General features: G+C 37.1%; 1 protein-coding gene across 2 annotated transcripts; it reads right to left on the bottom strand.

Moving 5' to 3' along the window:
- Window positions 1-1,168: 1,168 nt before the first annotated feature.
- Window positions 1,169-19,923, bottom strand: LOC113047804 (serine/threonine-protein kinase B-raf-like). 2 transcript variants are annotated; one of them, XM_026209105.1, is made up of 20 exons: window positions 19,616-19,923; window positions 16,058-16,159; window positions 13,986-14,249; window positions 13,395-13,498; window positions 13,190-13,292; window positions 12,805-12,953; window positions 12,489-12,608; window positions 11,264-11,423; window positions 10,499-10,538; window positions 9,709-9,828; window positions 8,259-8,392; window positions 8,055-8,172; window positions 7,890-7,974; window positions 6,794-6,970; window positions 6,604-6,650; window positions 6,370-6,488; window positions 6,153-6,284; window positions 5,125-5,259; window positions 4,141-4,294; window positions 1,169-4,040 (listed from the first exon to the last, which is right to left on the bottom strand). In XM_026209105.1, the coding sequence occupies exons 1-20, from the start codon at window positions 19,781-19,783 to the stop codon at window positions 4,018-4,020; spliced, it is 2,454 nt and encodes an 817-aa protein (XP_026064890.1). In that variant the 5' UTR covers window positions 19,784-19,923; the 3' UTR covers window positions 1,169-4,017. The 2 variants fall into 2 exon arrangements, with proteins under 2 accessions (XP_026064890.1, XP_026064891.1); XM_026209106.1 differs by lacking the exon at window positions 9,709-9,828 and having other exon boundaries at window positions 19,616-19,922.
- Window positions 19,924-21,806: the final 1,883 nt, after the last annotated feature.

The raw sequence follows: 21,806 nt of genomic DNA, 5'->3' as shown, positions 1-21,806 counted from the left end.
TTCAAAGTATCCTGAAAAAAATTGTCTCTAAATATTTTTAGCAGCGAAAGCTTTCATAATATAATAATTTTTAATAATTAGGAACCAATCGTAATTGATAATAACTGAACACCAAATCAGAATGCCTTCAGAAGGATCATGTCACGTTGAAAACTGGAATAATGGCTGCTGAAAATTCAGCTTTGCATAACAGGAATTACATTGTAATAATAGTTCACAATATATTTGTTACACTGTATTTTTAAGCAAATAAATGCAGCCTTGGTTATCATTAAAAAAACAACTGTAGCAAGTTTGAAGTCTCTAACTCAAACCCTCTAGCGCCACCAACAGTTCAAAGTTGCACTTATGTTTATGCTAATAACTTTTGAACTGTAAACAAATGAGTCATGTTTATGTATTGTAATTTATAAGTTCTAGAGGCAGGTGGCAGGTAAAATAGGTATCTGCCAGTATTGAACCGGGCAAAAATTTAGACAACCTCAGATCCACTTTTGACCTAAAAAACATATAGAAGATTTGTGTATGAAAATAGAAATGTATGGAAAAGTATGGTTTACATATATGGGAGATATCTGAGAGAGTTGTCTGACATTAGGAGATTACGTTGCTGTACAAATCTGGGCATATGACAGATTTCTCCAGAATGGAAAAAGGTCAAGGGGCAGATGTACATCGTCCACAGGCTGGGGGTAAAACGACTGGTCAGTGCACCGGCCAACCTTAAGAGCAGGTTGCAGCTCAAGCAAACAATATATACATACATAAATACATACATACACACTAATATATACATTTTGAAATAACTGTTAACAAGAAATTGATATAGATATGAACGCATTTACTCACCCATGGATGTTGCAACAAGCATTTACGGTCTAGTAGTATCCAAATATCCCACCAAGACAATCTAAATATCCAAAAGTTAGAAAGTCTGTTTGGTAACCTAAATAGTACAAAACGACAGCATCTCTTCTGATGGATGAAAACAAAGATTTGGAGGAGCAGAGTGGGCAGAACTAGTGAAAGGCAACTCCTTTTAAACTTTACAGAAGAATACAGAAAATAAATGTAGCATCAAAAGTGTTAAATGTGACCGCATTTAAAAGCAAGATGTGCTTCCCATTAAATTTCCCATAAAATTAAAATAAAGCACAAAAACATTAGCCAGTTTTCATGCACGTCTTTAATATATCAGTTTTTCATATTCACAACAAATACATTAAGCTCTTTTTTCCTTTTATATTATACAATCTTAAATATTTTTACACAGAAACATCTCAGAATTTCACCTATCAAAACGTCTTTTCTTAACCTTTATCTCGTAAGTTGAAACATTTGAAGTCATTTCATTGTTTTTATCTCCATGCCTCCTAGCGAACGGACAGTACTTCCTTTGTACAGCTATTTACAGATGAAAAGAGTCTCCCAAACATTTGTATGATAGTTCTTACTTGAATGAACTTGCACTGGCTGGGGGTTTAAAGTGCAGGCAAGGCAACAGAAAGAGAATGCAATCCGGACGGTTTTTGGTGAAGGCTTTAAAAAAAGCAAATAAAACAGGGGGTTGGGTAGTGAAAGTAAAACGTTTTTAGAGAATATATTTATGTGTATCTCTGAGTTTTAATTAAGTAGGTCCCCAAGTATTCCAGTCAAGAAGGATCAATCCTTCACAAGTCAGACCTCAGTAACATTCCCATAGAAAATAAATAGAGCATTCTTAAAATACACAGCTACCATCTCCATACGCAACCCATGTTAGGTTTGCCAGCTTAATCTGAGAACAAGTCCATTCAAACGTCTCGTCACAAACTATACATGTGAAAACGGTGACCACCGTCACGACCGAAAGGATCCGTGGAGCTCCTCTCTCCTTAACGGCAAGTTTAAGTGGCGTAACCAATTCACAGAGCATCGCTCTTATAAAAACAATCAAAAAGAGAACCAAAATAAATAAGTTAATCCACCTGAAAAGAAGCAAGAAGATGGGGTGCTTGTCCTCACGCAAAGCCTCGGTTATCTGTGCAACATCAAGTATTTTGTGGAGCCAAAAGCAAAAGTGTCATTTCCTACGAAAAAAAAGGGGGTGGAGCCACTTATTTCACTTAGAAGAGGCTGAATTACGAAAAGCATCCCTACAAGGCCACTTCCACCATCCACAGTGAACTTCGGGGCTACACAGTGCTAGTGTCACTACAGCCCAAAGCTATGCTAGTAGGTTGACGTAGAAGTCTTTGGACCAACTTGAAACGAAGAGTCGCCGCTTTGTCGCATTCTGCGAACAGGAAGCCTTTTGAGTCATAGAGCGAATCGATTTGGTCGAAGATCCAGATAACTATTCTCCAGCAATGGTGAAGGTGGACACAGATGGCGTTAGGAGGATTAAGCTTTGGTTTTTAGTGTCCCATGGCCCTGCCTGCTTTTGAAATCGATTTTCATTCATTATGCAATCCGGTAACCATGCTTTAACCTCTTCATATGACAAAATATATTAAGTCTTTAAAAAGGCAAAATTGCTTATCTGTGTCAGTCATTTATAGAAAGTGCACAGACACACTGCGTAATGTCCATTTCAGCAAATCACAGAATGAGTGAGAGAAAATATATATATACATACACACACCTCTCCGAGAGTTTGAGACAACACCGAACAAAAAGTAATAAAATTAAAGCAATATAAATTAATGTAACTTTGCAGGCCTGCCTGTCTATAACACAAGAAAAACTATATGAAACTTTTAAAAAAAAAAGACCCGTGAACAAACATATTGGAATGAATCCAGAGGTGCAAGGTCTGAAGAGTTGTCACATGATGGATCCCAAAAAAAAGGAAATCAATTAACTGTTACGGCCTCAAAGGAATGGCTTCTAATGAATAAAGTTGTAGTGAAAAGTACAGAAATACATCTGAAATACGCCCACTTTGTAATTCCATAGCAAGGCTTCGTGTTTGCTTTATACAGTGGGTTTTTCTACAAGAAACTTTAAATAATATGACCTTTGACTTTTTCAGAGACATGACATCAGCTATTATAAGGAGACAAAACAAAATAAAACTAAAATCACATTCTCTAGAAGCGCAGAAATGGCTTTGAATTTGCCCACCAGGGAAATGTTGTATGGTATCTGTGGTGATCCAAGACTAAAAACATTTACCCAGGCTTCTTTGCGTGGGACATTAGTGGGGACGTGAAATGCAAAATAAATAATACAAAAAAAAGTACTAGAGTTTGTCTTGAAGCAGAATTAAAAGCAAAAGAACCTATATATTATTCAAGAATATATATATTTATGAGGTCTTTTGATGGTTGCTTCATTTATACCGCTTCACAAACTATATCTGTAACAGAAAAAAGGGTATGTTTATCTACAACATATGACCCTTGATGGGGGAAAAAATTCTGAAAACAAAAGAAATCTATATTATTAGTAACTCCTGCCACGGAACAAACTCAGTGCAAGAGAAAAACATTTCTAAATATTATTCAAGTTATCTCCTGACATTCAGCACCTTTCCACGACTGCGTCTTGATGGCCTCTCTTATGCCAACTTTCCCATCATTCCATGCCACTGGACCCGGTTTTCTGATTGGCCAGTGCTATGTTTTTCCACTCCAGGGGCGGAGCAAAGGTGGGGTTTGTGCTCCCAATATCATTCATCCCAAACCGGTTTATCTTTCTTCTTGGGAAAAGGTTTTTATTCCCTTCCAAAATCTGTTTGGGTTTGATTGCCTTTTTCCTTTCCAGTGACCAGCTGTTGGTTTCTCACCTCAGTCGTTTTTTTATCGAGTTGTCCTATGTGATGTTTATGACATTTTCGTAAATTCAGCAATGACATCCTGCAGAGATCATTTTATTTTAAAGCAATTCCATTGAGGCCGTAGCTCTTCGGGTAAAGAGGAATAAAAACGGCACATTCTTTGAAAACTATTCCTTTTGTTGTTATGGATGAACCCACCGTAGGAACACAAGGCATCGCAAAAACTGACAAGGGAAGGAGCTTTAGGATTTGGAGCATTATTTAAATGCTGAGAATTCACCTAAAAGAGGGCAAAAATGACCGTTTTGTATCAGTTTTCATACTTATTAAAGCAATACAAGTAAAAAAGGGTACAACAATGTTTGTGTACGTGTACTTACCATAGCCACCAGCCTGAATGGGCGTCTTGGGGGAAGCGCAAGCATACAGGCTGAAGTCCTCTGTCTGGAATCCAGCGCGGTTAAGGGACGGTTCAGAAGCACTGCGGTGGATCTTGGGCAGAGAGCGTGCCAATAACTCAATCGAGGCCAGGATCTGCCATAAATAAATAAATGATTAAAATAATATTTTAACACACACACACTTTTTTTTTTATTAAAAATTTGTTAATACCACTCTTTTGTTGTTACCTTAAAGGGGGGGGTGAAATGCTATTTCATGCATACTGAGTTTTTTTTACACTGTTAAAGAGTTGGAATCCCATGCTAAACATGGACAAAGTTTCAAAAATTAAGTTGTACGTTTGAAGGAGTATTTCTGTTCCAAAAATACAAGACAACCCTGCATCGATTACCAAAAAAAAACAGCATTAAGGGACCAGTGGATGGAGTTTATTTTTACAGAGCATCAACGTAGTTGTGCAAGTGTTTTTGTTTGTTCCCTGCATTTCGAAGATGCCTGTTTTACAAACAAAGCCCAGTTTGACAACCATGCCGGAGACCCGGGTTCGAGCCCCGCTCGGAGCGAGTCGTTGCTGCTGCTGCTCTCGTTCAGTTTCAGCCTCGGGATCTGATTCTGGATCATAAATAAACGGCTGAATCTGACTGTTAGCCATGGTTTGTTTTGGATGATGTTTTTTTTTCCTCACGGTAATGTCACAGCTTCCGAACACTCTCAACGCAAAAGCCTACTGGCGTTCGTTATTCTTTAGCTCCGCCCACACGTCACGCCTCCAGCCGGTCGTGTTTTTCCGGGAAAAATCGGTACAGACTATCTTTCTCTTATGAATATAATAAAACTAAAGACTTTTTGGAGTTATGAAGGATGCAGTACTACTCTATAGGTACTCAAGATTAACAGGATATTGAGTGTAATAATTAACAGGTGTAAATGGGGAAAGCAAAAAAAGGTTTTCACAACATTACCTGAGGGAAAAGAGGTCTCTCCTCTCGCTTTTTCTTCAGACAATCTGCCATAAGTCTCTTCATGGCCTTGGGGCAATTACTGCGCACTTTGCTCAGGTCAGGAGAAAGGTAACCCCGGCCAACCATGAAGATAATCTATACAATGAAAGATATGCACTGTCATTTCTACAATATTCAGATACTGGCAGTAATTTGTCATGGTACAGACATTTAAGTCATCTAAATCCTTTTTACTAGTACATTACACATAGTACCATAAACATTCAAAACTGAAGATAAAATAAAAAAGCATAAGTAGTATTCATGTTTATGTACTCAACCCTCTACGCACACCTTGGCAATATAATCGCCATTGGCTATTACTTTTTTTTGTTTACTCACCAGACTGCTAGATTATTATTAGACTGTTAGATTATTATTATTAAGCACAATATAATGATATAACTTTAATGATTAGAACTAAAACTTGGTAACCATGTATGAATGCATATTTGTCATTTTAACTGATGGTGATTCTTAAGATACTGTTAGTCCTTCAGGGTTTTTGTAATAAAAAAAATAGCAATAGATAATATTAATTATTATTAAAAGATAATACTACTACAAATTCTACTACCATACTAACAATATACAATGCACTACGGATTGATGAGCTGCTGGGTTCATGAATATTAATCACGTAGTCTGCGTTCGTTCAAACGGAAAACGAGTGAAAAATTTAAGGGGGTCTGAATACTTTCCGTACCCACTGTATGTGCTAAACCTATAATAGCCTCGAACACACACACTGGCGAGTAAAATCGAACAGTTTATTAGCCAATGGGTAACAATAGACATCATTTAGTCACCCAGAGTAAAATTTAGTCGCATATACAAGTCATTTACTTGCAATGTAGAGGGTTGGTACTTAATCAATTTCAGGCAAAATTTGGGCAGAAAAACAATCACTGGTCATAAAATTCCATCTAGTCACCATCTGAACTGCTTAAAGTGATAGTTCACCCGAAACACACTTCTAAGAGGTTCACCTGATCTCTGTTGTTGATGTTCGAATAAGGCAGAGCCCCTGACATGAGCTCGTAGAGCACAATACCAAACGCGTAGACATCTGACTGGAAACTGTATGGGTTTTTATCCTGCAGCCTGATTACCTCTGGAGCCTGAAGCAGACCAATGAGTCAGTCCAGATGCAAATATCAGTTCAGAAGAAACTCAAATATAGTTAAGACATGCTCCTTCACTCACCATCCACAAGATAGAGCCAGAAAGCTGCTCAAACTGGTGTGAGCCACTCCAGCGGGATTTCACTGTAGCCAGACCGAAATCACCAATCTTTACGGTCAGGTCCTCATGCAAAAAGATATCTAGGGAGGTGGTGTTAAGGCTAAGAGCAAGCAGATGCACACATGCCTGCCAATACGAACCTTTTTTTTAGATTGCTAAAAATTACTATAATAATCAATATTTTACAAAGGATACTGTTACTCTTCAAATCTCTATGGATGATGGACTTGGCGTGCAGATAGCTGTGGAAGAAAGTGTTATAACCCGAGCAATTGAGTATCATAACAACGGCAGGTTTCACGCCTTCTATTCAAGCTAGAAGACTAAATGGATTCTTTATTTCTAAATATTACATTTTCTCTAAAAGCTTTTGAGTGTCACTCACTCCATGCCCTGAGCTGTCTGCCGGGCAATGTCAATCAGCTTGATCATCTCAAACTTGGTCTCGATGATGTGCAGGTGGTGGTAGAGACTCGAGCCTTCACACCACTGTGTAACTATAGCCAGCTGGGGTTTGGTGGTGTAGCCCATGAAGAGCAGGATGTTCACATGGCGGGTTTTCCTGCGGGAGAGAACAAATGTTCAGTGTGCTCTGACAGAACAATGTTTTGATAGAACATTAGACTAACATTTAATGACAAAAAAATCTAAGGTTTTTAAATAACTAGTGAACTGGGACTTATGTAAATATTTAAATAGTTTCATTGCTTGATTTCAAAAAGAATTGGCAGGATACCATCGGTTAACAAGAATAGAAACTCTTTAATACAATAAAGTCAGTGGTCAGTGAAAGGATGTGCTTAGGCCTTATGATTATAGTCAATCTTAGGAGGTCAAATTAAATTTTATATACACCATTGATTTCATTTTATTATTTTATACGGTTTTATATTTAATGGTTTGATTTAATAATTTACATTTTTACAATTTAATATATAACATTTAATTTGGGATCTTTTGATTATTTTTTTTAATTTTTTAATAAAACAAATATTGAGGTCAAATTTAATATTACATGTGATTTGTTTTTATTGTATTATATTTAATATGAATAGATTAATTTACATGCAATAATTTAGTACATTTTTACAACCGGGTTACTGACAACTGGGATACTTTTTGATTATTTACTTCAAACAAAAATGTAATAATTTTTTTTATAAATTAGTACAAATGTATAAAAAAAATAAACAATGAGGAATAAATAAATATTATGATATTTTATTACTTAATGGTTAACTCTGTTTCCATTAACTGGGGTAATTTAAACCCCTTTAGATTCTTTTTTTTTTTTCGCAATAAAAAATACATTAAACAATATAAAAATGTATAAAATAACACAGAAAAAAGCAATGGTATTAGGAATTCAATTTTTGTTTTAACTGCTTAACCACTACCTAAAACCTACAGTTCGGACAGACACCATCTCTGTTTTGAAATCATGAACAATTTTAGCAATTTTGGGCCTTATAATATCTTACCTGAGGACACCCACTTCATTCTTAAAGGCCTGTAGCTGCTGTGGAGTGGGAGCTGTGACATTCAACATCTTTACCGCCACATCACCTATGAGGAAGAGGAAGACTGTAGCCTTTTCTGTACATTCCTTTTTAATCTGAAGACCAAAACTCTTTCACAGGACCTACCATGCCACTTCCCCTTGTAGACGGTTCCAAAAGAGCCAGATCCTATCCGCTGTCCCAGGGTGATCTGACCTTCCGGGATCTCCCAGTCATCGCTCGAGTCCCGTCGACCCAGGGTTTTCTAAATATGAAACAAAATAAATGTCAGAAACCATCTCGAATTAACTTTGACCAAGACTAGAAGTGTCAAGTTCAAGAGATCTGCACCATTTTATTGCGGTCCTCAGATGAAGACGACGGCTTCCGTTCTCTCGGTTGGCAGGGTGATTTGGACACCTTCACATTGGGCAGGGAACCAGGCAGGGAGGCAGGAGGGGTGGCCGACAGGCCCGGTGTAGAGCCTGGCACCACGAGAGGTCGAGAAACAAAATACAGTTACTTCAACTGGAAATATGCAAGTCAAAGAAGAGAGAGACAGAGTAACGGGAAGAAGACAAAAGGAAAAAATCTAATCTTAAGAGTCACACAGGAGAGAGTAAGAGAGGAAAGGGTCACGTCTGATGTATGCCTCCAATGAAGTATACTATCAAATCCTGAGACACATCCCATCTCTTTCCCAATGGACAAATCAAAAAGTACCCCCAAAAATGTATTTGTATGCTAAATATACTGTAAGTAAGGATTAAAACAAACAATTCTGGTCTGTACCAGTGTTAACTAAAAGTAATACAATTGTTTTTATTAAGTGAAATAAAATATAACTATTAGATGAAAATTGTGAACTTAAAATAATAATAATAATAATAATAATAAATCAATTATGAAAATTAGAAATGTGGCCTTGACAACTAACTGACATAATAAATTTAATTACTACAGTTTATTAATAAAACTGAAAAAATACAATTTAAGTTAAATAGACACACTAACTAAATTGACAAAAAGCACATCAAATTACTTCAAGTAAAAACAAACTGAAAATGACAATTAAAGTGAATTCAAAATATTAATAATACTCGAATATAAATAAAAAATATTTACATAATATAATTAGAAATGAGAAATAATATTAGAATAACACAATTAAGCCGATAATAAATATATATATATCTTTTGTTTTTTTTACATTATGGTAAATAATTAATAAATGGCAACATTCAATACGACTTTCTAAACTAATAATAATAATAATTATTATTATTATTATGCAAGATGCAAGTGAATTTAGGCATCACACTATTAACATTTACAGTATGAATCATCATGTGAATCTATCAAATGAATCTATCAATTATCAAAATGAGTATTAATTTCGAGATTTATTAAAGATTACTTATCTGTTATTTAATGATTAACAGGGTGTTAGATAATTGCAAAATATGTTCGCAATATAAAACATATTCAATGCTGACTTGCTGAGTTATTACCATTTATCATTAGGGGCTGCACATCTGAAATATCTTTTGAGTGAAATATGTGCAATTTTTTGCCTTAGTGAGTTTGTGGTGTACAGAGGAGTTGAGGAAAAGTGACTGCAGCCCATTATACGTCAGTGAAAATGTTTGCGTGAGAGGAGTGGCAGAGAAAGTGAGAATTTAAACAAGGAGGAGTGAAATATGTCAACAAAACACACAAGGTGAAAGACAAACACAGACAGACAGACAAGCAAAAGACAAGACAAGGTGTGGAACACAGCCACGCACGAAGGCCTAGCTACCTCTGAATACTGGCTCAGGCTCAAAATCAAAGACAATGTCATTGGGGTGGGAGGACAGAAGGGGGCTTGAGGTCCGTGTTCGGTTCTTCCTCAAGCTGCGGGCTGGGTGTTGCGAGGGGGCTGCAGGAGGGAGAGAGACAGACACGGAATCACTGGCCCCCGAAGCTCAGGTGCACTTCCTGTCACCAACTACCAAAATCCTGTGTCTACTCTCAGAGCTTCTTTAGAAAGGATCAAGCGAATTCTTGGTGACACAGAGCCAGTTCTTAATTATATCTGTGTATATAGTCTGTTCTCCCAAAAATGAGAATTCAGTTATCATTTACTCACCCTTATATCATTCTAAACCCGTTTTAATAAAAGAGCAACTCGAACATTCTTCTAAACAACTTCTTTTAGATTCCACAAAAAAAGAAAGTCATACAGGTTCGGAACGACATCAGGGTGAATATATGATGACTGAATTTTCATTTTGGGGGGTTACTATCCCTTTAAACAGTTCTGGGACATGTTTTGACGAAGCAGTAAGGATAGGGGCGGGTTTTGAGAACACTGATTAGAAATTAGTCGTTTACAGCAGCTCGCTAGTGATAAAGAAAAGAGCTGAAGCGATTCACAAAGTGGACAGGGGAGAGAAAGGCCTGTGTGTCAGCTTTTACTAGCAGGCAGAGTGAAATGGATCAGCTATCCCAAACTTCTAAGGCCAATGACACAGAGACAGCACAAAGACATGGGATGACGGAAAGCCATTTGAATTCAGTGTACGTTTCCTGATTCGAACAGCACTTACCTCCATCTGACCTCGGTAAGCCTTGATCACGGATCAAATCCTGTACAGAAATAACACCGATTAGCAGGGACTAGGGGAGATCAGTAACAGTTTCTGCTTTTTGCTTGCAGTGCACTGCAAATGTACCTTTGGTTATTTTGGGTATAACAAATTATATTAATAAGATTATATGGTTAAGGATAGTGAAAAAACAAAAAGATCTGTTAAAATGTAAATAAATAAGAATGTATCTAAAACTAAAGCAAACTTCATATATTAACAATATTAATATTTAGTAGTATTTTTACATACAAAAACCACAAAACCCGTCTTAGGTGTCAATTTTTTAAAACATCATCTGAAAGCTGAATAATTAAGCTTTCCATTGGTTTATGGTTTATGGTTTATTAGGACCGAACAATATTTGGCCGAGATACAACTATTTGAGAATCTGGAATCTGAGGGTGCAAAAAATTCTAATAAATTCTTAGCAATGCATATTACTAATCAAAAATGAAGTTTTGATATATTTATGGTAGGAAATGTATAAAATATCTTCATGGAATATGTTCTTTACTTAATATCCTAATGATTTTTGGCATAAAAGAAATATCGCTAATTTTGACCCATACAGTTTTTTGGCTATCGCTAAAACTATATCTCAGTGACTTAAGACTGGATTTGTGGTCCTGAGTCACATTTTAAAGTGGGACCTATTACATTAAAATGGATTAAATGCTTTTGCCTAAAATAAATCGATTAGCTGTTGAACTGTCCAGTTCTCACATCAATGTTGACGGGCTCGATGGTGTTGATATGGACGTTAGGGGCTGAGGAAGAGCGATCCCTCTGGCCAAACTGGTTGCGGTGGTCCTCCTCTCCAGGTCTAAAGGACTGTGGGATAGGGATGGATTTGGATGGGGACACAGTCGGATGGCACAGAGACCTGGAGAAAACAGACAATGAAATTCAGCCTAGTACATGATTAAAGCCACTTACACGCTATAGTATATACTTAACGTGACCCTTATAAATGATCAATTAAAAGATAGATAAGCAGTAAGTACTACATATATGTGTGTGTGTGTTTGTGTACACTTCCAGTCAAAAGTTTGGGATCAGTAAGTGGTGTTTTTATGTCTTGTTTTGAAAGAAATAAAGACTTTTATTCAGCAAGGCTGCACTAAATTGATCAGAATAAACAACCAAAACATTTATAATGTTACAAAAAATAAATACTTTTCCTATTTTTTACTCTATTTATCACAAATCTGAATGTCTGTTTCCACCAAAACATTAAGCAAAATCTTTTTCATAATCAGAAATTATTTGTGAATGATTTCTGAAGGATCATATCAACTGCAGTAATGAAAATGTACTATGCCATCACAGCAATAAATTACATTTTAAAACATTGAAATAAAAAGCGATTATTTTTAAATCTAATAATATTTCATAATATACCTACTTTTACTGTATTTTTTATAAAATTAATACAGCCTTGGGAAGCATAACAGTCTTCTTTGAGTTTTTTTTTTTATATAATGTTTTATCTTACCAACCCCAAACTTTTGAACAATAGTGTGTAAAAAAAATTGTATTAACAAATATATATATATCACTATTATATAAAATATATAAATATAAATTATTAACTGTTTGACATAATTATATTCAATATTACATATGGTCACATTTTATTTTAAGGTCCAGTTCTAACTATTAAATAACTGACTTTTGCCTCAATAAAATCCTAATTACTGATTATTAATAGTTCATAAGGTAGTTGTTAAGTTTAGGTATTGGGTAGGATTAAAGATCTAGAATATGGTCATGCAAAATATGTGCTTAAGAAGTAATAATAAACAGCCAATATGGTAGTATTATGCATGCTAATAAACAACTAGTTAATAGTGAGAATTGGTCAACATACTAAAGTGTTACCTTATGTATTAATAAGATTTACTTTACTACATGGTCACTAGAGTGCAGATGTGAACTAAAATCTCACCCAGTGGACTCGGATGGAGGGAGGGAGGGATACATCTCTGACATGGGTGTCGTGCCCTCGGATGACGGCTCCTCCTGGGTAAAGGGGTGGTGCACTAGAAATTTTGATGCCAGCAGTAAACTGAACATCAAAATTATAAACAAAAATTATAACATCAGTACAAGTTAATTTTGCATAACCATCACTTAACCGAAGCACAAAACTGTAATCAGACTAATAGTATTTACATGCTTTATTTTACTGTGCATTACGCATGGAACAAATTTCAGCCTTTCATGGATAATGCAGAAGTGAAAAGTCTCCCATGAACACTCACTCCAGCTGATCGTAGTTGACACACATGAGCGGGACCTCTGTGCTGCAGCGCTGGTGGAACTTGTAGCCGCACGTCTGGCAGCGGAAGCCTTGAAACAGCAGCTTCCGGCAAAAGTCACAGAAGGCCAGCGTGAAGAAGGTCTTTCGCACCTGTTGAGTCGCCGAATAACACTTAAAGAGTCATTCCAAAGAAACGAGATGCTTCTGAAAAACAATGCATTACTGACAAGCGGGGAAACACCTCAACGAGTCTTCAACATGTCGAGGTGTATTTAAGAAGAGCAGAAATGACCACACCAATGACATGTCAACACTCGGCTCTAACTTAACTCCTTTTTGTCAGATTTATTTTTAAACCAGTCTGTGGTCAGTTTCATCATACTCACAAAATTATGGGTCGTCAGTGGCACATTCTCTAAAACCTCAACATGGAGCTCCTCCCCCGTCAACCAGGAAATGTCTGTGTCCCAGCCAATGGGCTTCTTCTCCCTAATGTGGGCGGGACGGTCAGTAAACGTTAAGTACAACTCGCAGCGTGGCTTGTTTTAGAACTAATGATGTTAATATATGCGTTCAGAATACAGTTCTTACCCATCCTGAACCCTGTAAACCGCACAGCATTCTGGGATCAGGCCTCGCATCATCAGAGCCTTTTTTAAGGAGTCTCTCACAGTCATCCCACAACGAGCTGGAACCTGAAACACGCACATAAACCACAAACTTTCATCTCTTTACAGTGAGACTGTAGTTGCGTCTGGCCACGTTTGATTTCTTGGCTCCAGCTCATACTGCCGCTTCTCTTTGCTAAACCAACAGAGACCAGCTGAGCACATAATCAAAATAAAGGGGGTCACCTACATTTGCTCATTTCCCATGGAGTCCCCCCGCTCTACAATCTGGTTGGAGTGGAAATTCCTTCCAGAAGCCCTGTCTGAAATCTTACTGTGAAGAATCGTCAAAATATCCTACCATCTCCATTCATGACCAAACTTATCAAATCCAGAAGTGGGCAGATCATAACAGATATAACGCACCTACTTTTTCCAAAACCCCCAATTCAAATTCTGTCATTAGGTCAGTATTATATAAGTAGTATGCAGCATTTACATTATAGCGTTCAGTTATAATACGATTTTGAATTTTTTTTATATTTTCAGTACCAAACAATAATCAATCACTCACCACTGTCCTCTGTTTGTTGGGCAGGAAAACCCTTACGATGGGTTTCTGGGGCGAGCGGGGATTCCCTCGGGTTGGGTCTGTAGGGGTCTGCAGGACAGCTAAGGTGTTTGGGGTGGCGGGGGCGCTCTGGGTGCCCGGTCCCTTCACATCCAGAAGGATGGGTGTGGGCGAGGAGCAAAACTCGGTTCCGTTCCCAATGGCCTCCAAAAGCTGCTGTTCCCGCTGTTGTAATGCATCCAGCTTACTAGTGTACTCTTCATATGCCTGTGGTGTGGAGGAAATAAGTCATTAATACTTTATGAAAATGCTTCGCATAAATGCTCGTTCTTTTGAACCTCTTGAAGGATAAATATCTGGGGTTATCCATTAGCAGTTATGGCATACACGAGGGAAAATGCTACTTATAAAGGCTACAAACTAAAGACATTCAGGAGTTCTTTTCTTCCTTTAAATGTATTCAGTTGTTTCAAACATTAGATAAATGATTTGCCAAACCCCCCTAGATTCTGAATCCCTTGTAAAGCAGCATGCTAACTGACACGGAACCTTAAAAGTGATCATAGTAGTTTTCCATTAGCACGTTGCTAAGCTCTAATAAACATAAGTACTTGCACACACAAATATTCCACTATTCCATTTTAATTGGTCCTTTTGAATTTTGAATAATTTCTCCTACCAACTTGGACATATTTATGCACTATGCATTTTGCAATGCATTATAAGATGGATACCTGGGATGCTGCCTTAGAGTTTGTCTAAAAGTGGTGTCTTAAAGGTCCCCTTCTTCGTGATTCCATGTTTTAAACTTTACTTATTGTGTAATGTTGTTGTTAGAGTATAAATAATATCTGTAAAATTCTAAAGCTCAAAGTTCAATTCCAAGCGAGATATTTGATTTAACAGAATTCGCCTACAAAAAACGACCCGTTTGGACTACAGCCCTCTAGTTCCTGCAGTAATAACGTCACTAAAACAGTTTTTTTGACTAACCACTGCCCACATGAATTCACAAACAGGGGGCGTGGCCTTGTTGCGCTCCGACGAAGAAGGAAGAGCTGTTTGTGTTTGTCGCCATGTTGTTGAAACGCTGTTTTTTTTTCATCTCTGAGTCCAATCACCTTGTTTGGGCTTCCCAGGAACGCTGTACTTTGAGATTAATGGTTACAATTAATGTTTAACTCGGTTCCCGAAAATTATAATGCACATGTAAAACTATGTGCAGCTCATTTTGCTGAGGACAGCTTGCTGAGGACAACTTTCTCAATCTCAATCAGTTTAATGCTGGATTTGCACAAAGATTATTCTTGAAAGATGGAGCAGTTCCCTCTTTGTCTGGAGAAGGCGTTGTCTATGGACCACAACCTGTAAGTGTATTTTATTATTTAAGTTGGTGCGTTTAACAGTTTCTATAACTTATTACACAAAGGGCAACGCTGTTTAGCTTTGTTAACTAGATGTTAGGGCTGTGCAAAAAAACGAATGCGGTTTTCATGCGCATCTCGTCGGTAAAAACGCTCCTCCTGTGACTATAAATACATCTCCAGCATGTGCATTCTACCCCAATCATGTTACCAGGAGGGCAGCCTGCTCTCAGCTGCTGTCGAATCACAGCACAGGAACCGCTGGCCCAATCAGAACTCGTTACGTATTTGTGAAGGAGAGGCTTCATAGAACAAGGAAGACATCAGCCGGTTTTTGTGACAGTGAAAACAGCAGTATACAGATAGGTGAATTGTGTGAAAAATACTGTTTTTTTACACGCGAAACATGAACACGTTATATTGCATATTGTAAACACAATCAAAGCTTCAAAAAAGCGCGTAAAACGGGACCTTTAAATACACCTGACTTTAAGAAAATATGATCTATAATGCCTGAAAATGCTACTAGATTTTCTAGATTTTTGAACAAAGCCCAAAAGTTAACTGGATGGTGTCAAATTCAAGTCACTTCATTCATGACATTCTGTATATCATCCATCTTTTTAAATTAACTTTCTTGGTATAGTAAAACAACATTACATTACTCTCAATTCACACACGTGACAAACACTCTTTTCTGGGCCAACTCACCTCCAGGTATATAGATGGTGGATTGTGTTCTCCTCCAAACTTATCTAAAAGGGCTTCTAGGTGCTCTTGGGTTAACTTAATCATCTGTTTGATGTTCCATATCTGGAAGGAAAATTATAAAGTTAGCAAGTCAGTTTTCCCAGCTTCCTTTCCTAGATGATTCCTAGGTTCTCCTGTTTGAGCAAGGATCTTTGAACTTGACCATGCAGAAGTGAGGACCTCATGCCGTGCTGAATCTAATAAACAAAATAATTTGCTTGTCTTTACTAAGCTGTGAAAGCTAACACTGACGGCTGTCTCTAGCCCGGCCCACAGAAACTGTGATATAGTGATTAAATCTGAGGTGTGAAGTAAACATACAGAGTGAGCATTAGCAAAGAAACTGCTTCAACTTGTTTGTGCATTACTAAATTCATAAAATGACAATAATCATCATCTTTATCAGTCAGCTCTGATATCCTAAATGTTCATTTTATGCAACTTTGATGTACAAAAATCTGACTTTCACAACCCTAACCCTTTAAACATCATACAAAATTTATCAGGAGACAATAGATCTTGATTTTTTAGTGGTTGAAGATTGTATACATTTCAATTACAGCATGCTTTTAAAACCACTGATGTCATGATTGTTCGCAACTGCAATTCACGGGGGAAAAAAGTACTATCACATTCAACATTCTATATGTTTCTCTCTTCTCTACAAAATTTCAGCCAAGCATTTGCTCTAGGAAACATGCAAGCAATGCACTTGTTCCAAATAGCCAATAAACATTTTTCAATTTTGCCAAGCAATACAACCAGCATCATAAAATACTCCAAAGTTCACTGGGAAATGTCCTAGCCAAGTAAACACAATCTGACAGCGCTACAAAGCTTTACAAGTAAACTTTATTATGATCACCACTTGGAGAAACTATTTTCCAGTAGACGTTCAAGAAACTTGGAATGCCTCAACACCCCCTTGAAATAGCACATTTAAGTTCATCTAACTTTAGTTCTGATTTTAAAAATCCTGCATTCCGAGAGTCAAGCTGCCACTTGATTCCTAATCAACGGTGCAGATAAACTGGCTCTACTAGTCAAATTAGTGCGAAAAAAGGCACCAGTGACAAGGGACCTTCTCAGTAGTCTTGCCAGTATAAACTCAGATAAACAGACAAAGATTGCTGACAGTTTCTTAAACAGACATTTGTTACGAGGCTTTCTTTTAAAGCAAACCCCATGTGGTAACAGACAGCGTTTCCAGCATGATGCAACGTAACCGAGACCATTTAAATAGATACACGTGAAATACTTGCAGCCATATACAAATTCTGTCATCATTTTTTCATCCTCATGCTATCCCAAAAATCCTGAAAAAAAAAATACAGAAAATTCTGAGTATCTGCTGATACCGATCCAATGTAGAATCAATGTAGAATTTCTATACTTCTCTGTGTTGACCTGATCATCAATCTTTTGTGTTAATCACAATCTACTACATATACACATAACTTAATTTGAATGAAAAATAACAAATAAAAAAAGATATAATCATAATCTATGACAAAAATACTATTATAAACTAGATTAGTGGATAATTCAGCACTGAAAGATACTCTAGATCCTAGAAAGATCATGGACGCACAATAATTGTATAATTTCTATTGAAATATTTCATTTACAAATAAAAGTAAGTCTAAAATCTGGTAAAATGCAACATATTGCTCTCTGTATTGTAAAATACATTCATGAAAAAACAAGTATATCCATTTAAATAGAAATCTAAAAGACTTTTCTTTTAAATGTATAGCACAGTAATACAGGCAGCAACATGTGATAGATAGGACAGAAAAAGAAAGACTATTAATAATATTTGATTGTGCAAAACAATTTAGGTAATTTGTGGATGAATGCTAACTGGAGACATTAACCTTTTCAAACGATTCAGTCCGATTTGGTGAAGTATGAAAAACCAGTTAAATCGAACGATTCGTTCGCAAACCGGACATCACTAGTACAAAGGGAAGAGATATTGATACGTAGTGTATTAAATCTGTGCATTAGTTTATTGAGGCTTTTCTTTTAACAGTTTTAAACCTCAGTTACTGTGCGCTCTTGAAGAGAGTTTCATCGTTTTGACTGTAGTAACCGAACGCGACATGGAGTTTGATTGCTGAACGGAGGATGACAGATAGCCACATCAGAGAGAAGAGTTTGTGTGAACCTGAATTTAATGACTTTGATATTAATCTGTACCTCACACTGAACTATGGAACAGCTTCAAAACACTTGAAATACGTCCATGAAAATGTTTTGGATCTTTATAATGTTTTTGTGCCTTTCGTGGGGCTCAACAATAACACAGAATAGTATACGCACAGTATCGGATTTGGATCAGTCTCGTCTGACCGATACACGATCTACAGAAAATGCCAGTATCGGTGCCGATACCGATCCCGAGTATCAGATCGATGCATCCCTACCCTGGTCATCAATAAAATGTTCACTCAGGTAAATCTTTCGCCATTCTGTAACAATACCACATTTTTCACTTCAAGTATGTTACAGTACTGTTACAGTCTAACCCTGTAACAGCAGCCAGTAGTAAAATTAATCTAATTGGAACTAAGCGCTCCTACAACAACTTACACAAGCAGCTCTTTAATCCAACTAGTCTGCCAGTAAAATAGGTAAACTGTTTCCTGAATAGCTGGGTTTGTATGACGGTGTAAACTTTTTTTACTTTCCAAATGAATCAGAAAGAGTGGATGCTCCTGGAAAATTCATATTAAGCTAGAAGGAGAGTTTTGAAAACATGGTAGATATGGTGTCTGGATAGCTTGACACGAAAGCTGGTCAAACAGGTTCCAAAACACAGCTGCTAACTTAAACTGGATGCTCCTGAAGTGTGCAGAAGGTGCCCAAGAAATACCCCAGTGTGTCCATGGAACATAAGCCTCATAGGTGATGTGTGCTGACAGCTTACAAGAAACATGCACAATGCAATAAATTTGCACGAGATCAAAAAGAAATGTAGAACGTTCGCAGGGCCCAGTGCACGAGCACAATGACATCACTGCAGAATTAAATGTAAATGTAAATCCTTTCGAACGCAGACTCGCAGCTCGCTCCAGCTGCTGACACAAAGGATACAAAACCATGCAAGCAAGCCGCTATAGTATTCCCCGTTGCATCTGTAGTTTCCCATTAATAAGATGCATCGCAAGGTGAGATATGTAGCATGCATGCTATGCATCGGGGTCGGGAGGGGGGATATATAAAAAATGAAACACGAACAGGCCTTCTGATAAACATTGGCTCAGGGAACTGCAATGAGAGAATTATAAATGGCGTCATTCGGAAATGCACCTTGCGAGAATGCATGAAAGCACGTTATAACATTTTCTCTACTAAATATTTATGTAACGTTATATGCGTGCATTATCTCGGCCCTTGCAATGTACTGCATACCCACACGATCCGTATTACAGCCGGTGTTTCCTGAACCTTTCCATCTAGCCCAGCTCCGCTCAACACCGGAGCTCTGCTCTAACCCCGACTCCCCCATTGTACCTCCTCGGGAATGTCCTGTTGGCATTCGGTGCTGGCCGCTCCTCCGGGACAGTCGGGTTCGAGCCCCGCGCCCAGCTCGTGCAGTCCCGGGTCCCGTTCCGGATCGCGGTTCATGGCGTCTCCGTTGAAGACGGGCGGTGGGGACTCGGCGCTGCTCAACGCCGCCATTTTAAACCACGAGAATCTGAGTGGAAAATAATAGAGGAAAGAAACCGAGAACGAGACAGGAGGGGGAGACAGATTCACCAAATGTAAACCCGTGGAGGGGTAAACGGGGATACTGGACGCCGACCAGTGCTCCAATAATAAAGTCGAAAATTATAAAAACAAGTCACACATTTGTTTCAGCCATGTCGATCATGCATCCTGAATTATCCTTTTTAATATTATAGCTTATCTGGTAGACCATAAGATATCTTATCTAATAACTCCCAAAGCTCTGCATAAACAATATTATTTATTATGTTTTACCTATAACGACGAAGTAGAGTCCATCCAACATGATCTCACCTTAGGCGACTAGAAAAGTACTGGAAAAATAATACTTAAAATAAAAAAGAATCCCAAAATTTCTAAGGCCTCCAAAAAATTATAAGCATTATCAAAACTTTGCAGAAAACCTTCTACGTGACTTCGGATAGTTCTTAGTAAGTAAAATGTCTTTATAAAGTAAGACACCTATGGGAATAATAACATATTGCGAGTAATATTTCAAGATGAGCATTTAGTGAATACAAACCAATTAGGATTATTTGATTGTTTAAATTAAGGCTACAAAGTTTAGATAAAAAAAAATAAAGATTACATATTATTAAGAATTATGAGTGACAACAGATCAATGATTTTATATAAGTAGTCTGCTATTCTGTATTAAAAAATCTCATTAATTTACATTATAATCAGAATTTCATTTCTTATACTGCACCAAATTGCATATTTCTGTTCTGAATAAACTTGAGATGCTCAATATTCTCACTATATTATACTATATGATCTATAAAATCCTGATGTATTAAATATGATAGCATAGTAAAGCACATATAAACATTTGATCAAGTATCTAGCCAAAAACATAGCAAGTGTTACTTTTTTTCTAAACAATACCCAAATGTAGATAGGAATCTGAACACCTCAGTTGGTATATGCATTAGGCAGAAAAGGCATATGCACAGAATTATTTCAATAGCTGTGGATCATGCAAATACATTTCTTCAGAATAAAGGACCAGAATATGAACATTAATCAGAAGATGATGTGGCTAAAAGTGGTCAATGTGAGGATCTAGGACACAGCAGATGTTCAACTGTTACATGGAATTGTTCACTTTAAAATGCTGCAGATGTTTTTATCACCATAATTTTGTCCAAATACAGTTTATACCAAATTCAATGTTATTGGCTGTAAAAGTTTCAGGAGAGTAGCCTGGAAAGTTATTTTCAGGAAAGTTATGATGAGCTGCAAAAATTTACTTTGTAACCCAAGAACAAAGAGTTGGTCTACTATCAATTAGGGATGGCTGACGCGAAACAAACGTTTCGACACAGTGTCGAGATCCCGAAGCGTAGATGTTTCGAAACACTGCTCCGAACTGTGATTCAAAACACCCATGTCACGTGACTATGGCTAAACGAAGCTTCTGCGCGTTTCATAAGTGTCTCGACCGACAGGTGGCACGCTTGCCGAGTCTGCGTTTGATTGACAGGGGCGGGAACAAACCACACAGGCGATACACAGTGCCACAGCAGATGCCACAGTAGAAGTTAAAAAGTACCTAAAAGATGCATTTTTGCCAAGAACCCATGATCCACTAAGTTACTGGAAAGAGAGAGCTGTGATTTTTCCTCATTTGTATGTCCTTGCTAAAAAATATCTATGCATGCCAGCAACAAGTGTCCCTTGTGAGAGGATTTTTTCTAAGGCTGGAGAAATTATCATTAAAAAAAGAAGTAGGCTAAGCCCTTCCACAGCAGAGCAATTAATATTTTTGAATAAAAATCTTTAAAAAAAAAACAAAACAAATTAGACCATTGTGGATTTATTTGTTTTATTCATTTTTCATGACCAAAATTACCTAGTTATTATTATGATATAGGATTATATAGGATATTATTATAGGATTTTAAAATATCACCACATTAACGAAAACAAAATATTTTTATTTATTTTTAAATGGCTTGTTGTCAAAGTTGTT

Source organism: Carassius auratus, chromosome 29, assembly GCF_003368295.1.
Source record: "Carassius auratus strain Wakin chromosome 29, ASM336829v1, whole genome shotgun sequence".
NCBI lineage: Eukaryota > Metazoa > Chordata > Actinopteri > Cypriniformes > Cyprinidae > Carassius > Carassius auratus.
Note: the sequence above shows the minus strand (reverse complement) of the source record. Positions and strands in the feature narration are given on the sequence as shown.

Coding starts and splice junctions, on each gene's coding strand:
- LOC113047804 (XM_026209105.1), bottom strand. CDS start 19,783: ATGGCGGCGTTGAGCAGCGCCGAGTCCCCACCGCCCGTCTTCAACGGA. Junction 13,499..13,985: donor CCAACAAACAGAGGACAGTG/GTGAGTGATTGA, acceptor TGCGTGTTTCAG/GTTCCAGCTCGTTGTGGGAT. Junction 6,489..6,603: donor TAGAGATTTGAAGAGTAACA/GTATCCTTTGTA, acceptor CCACCTCCCTAG/ATATCTTTTTGCATGAGGAC.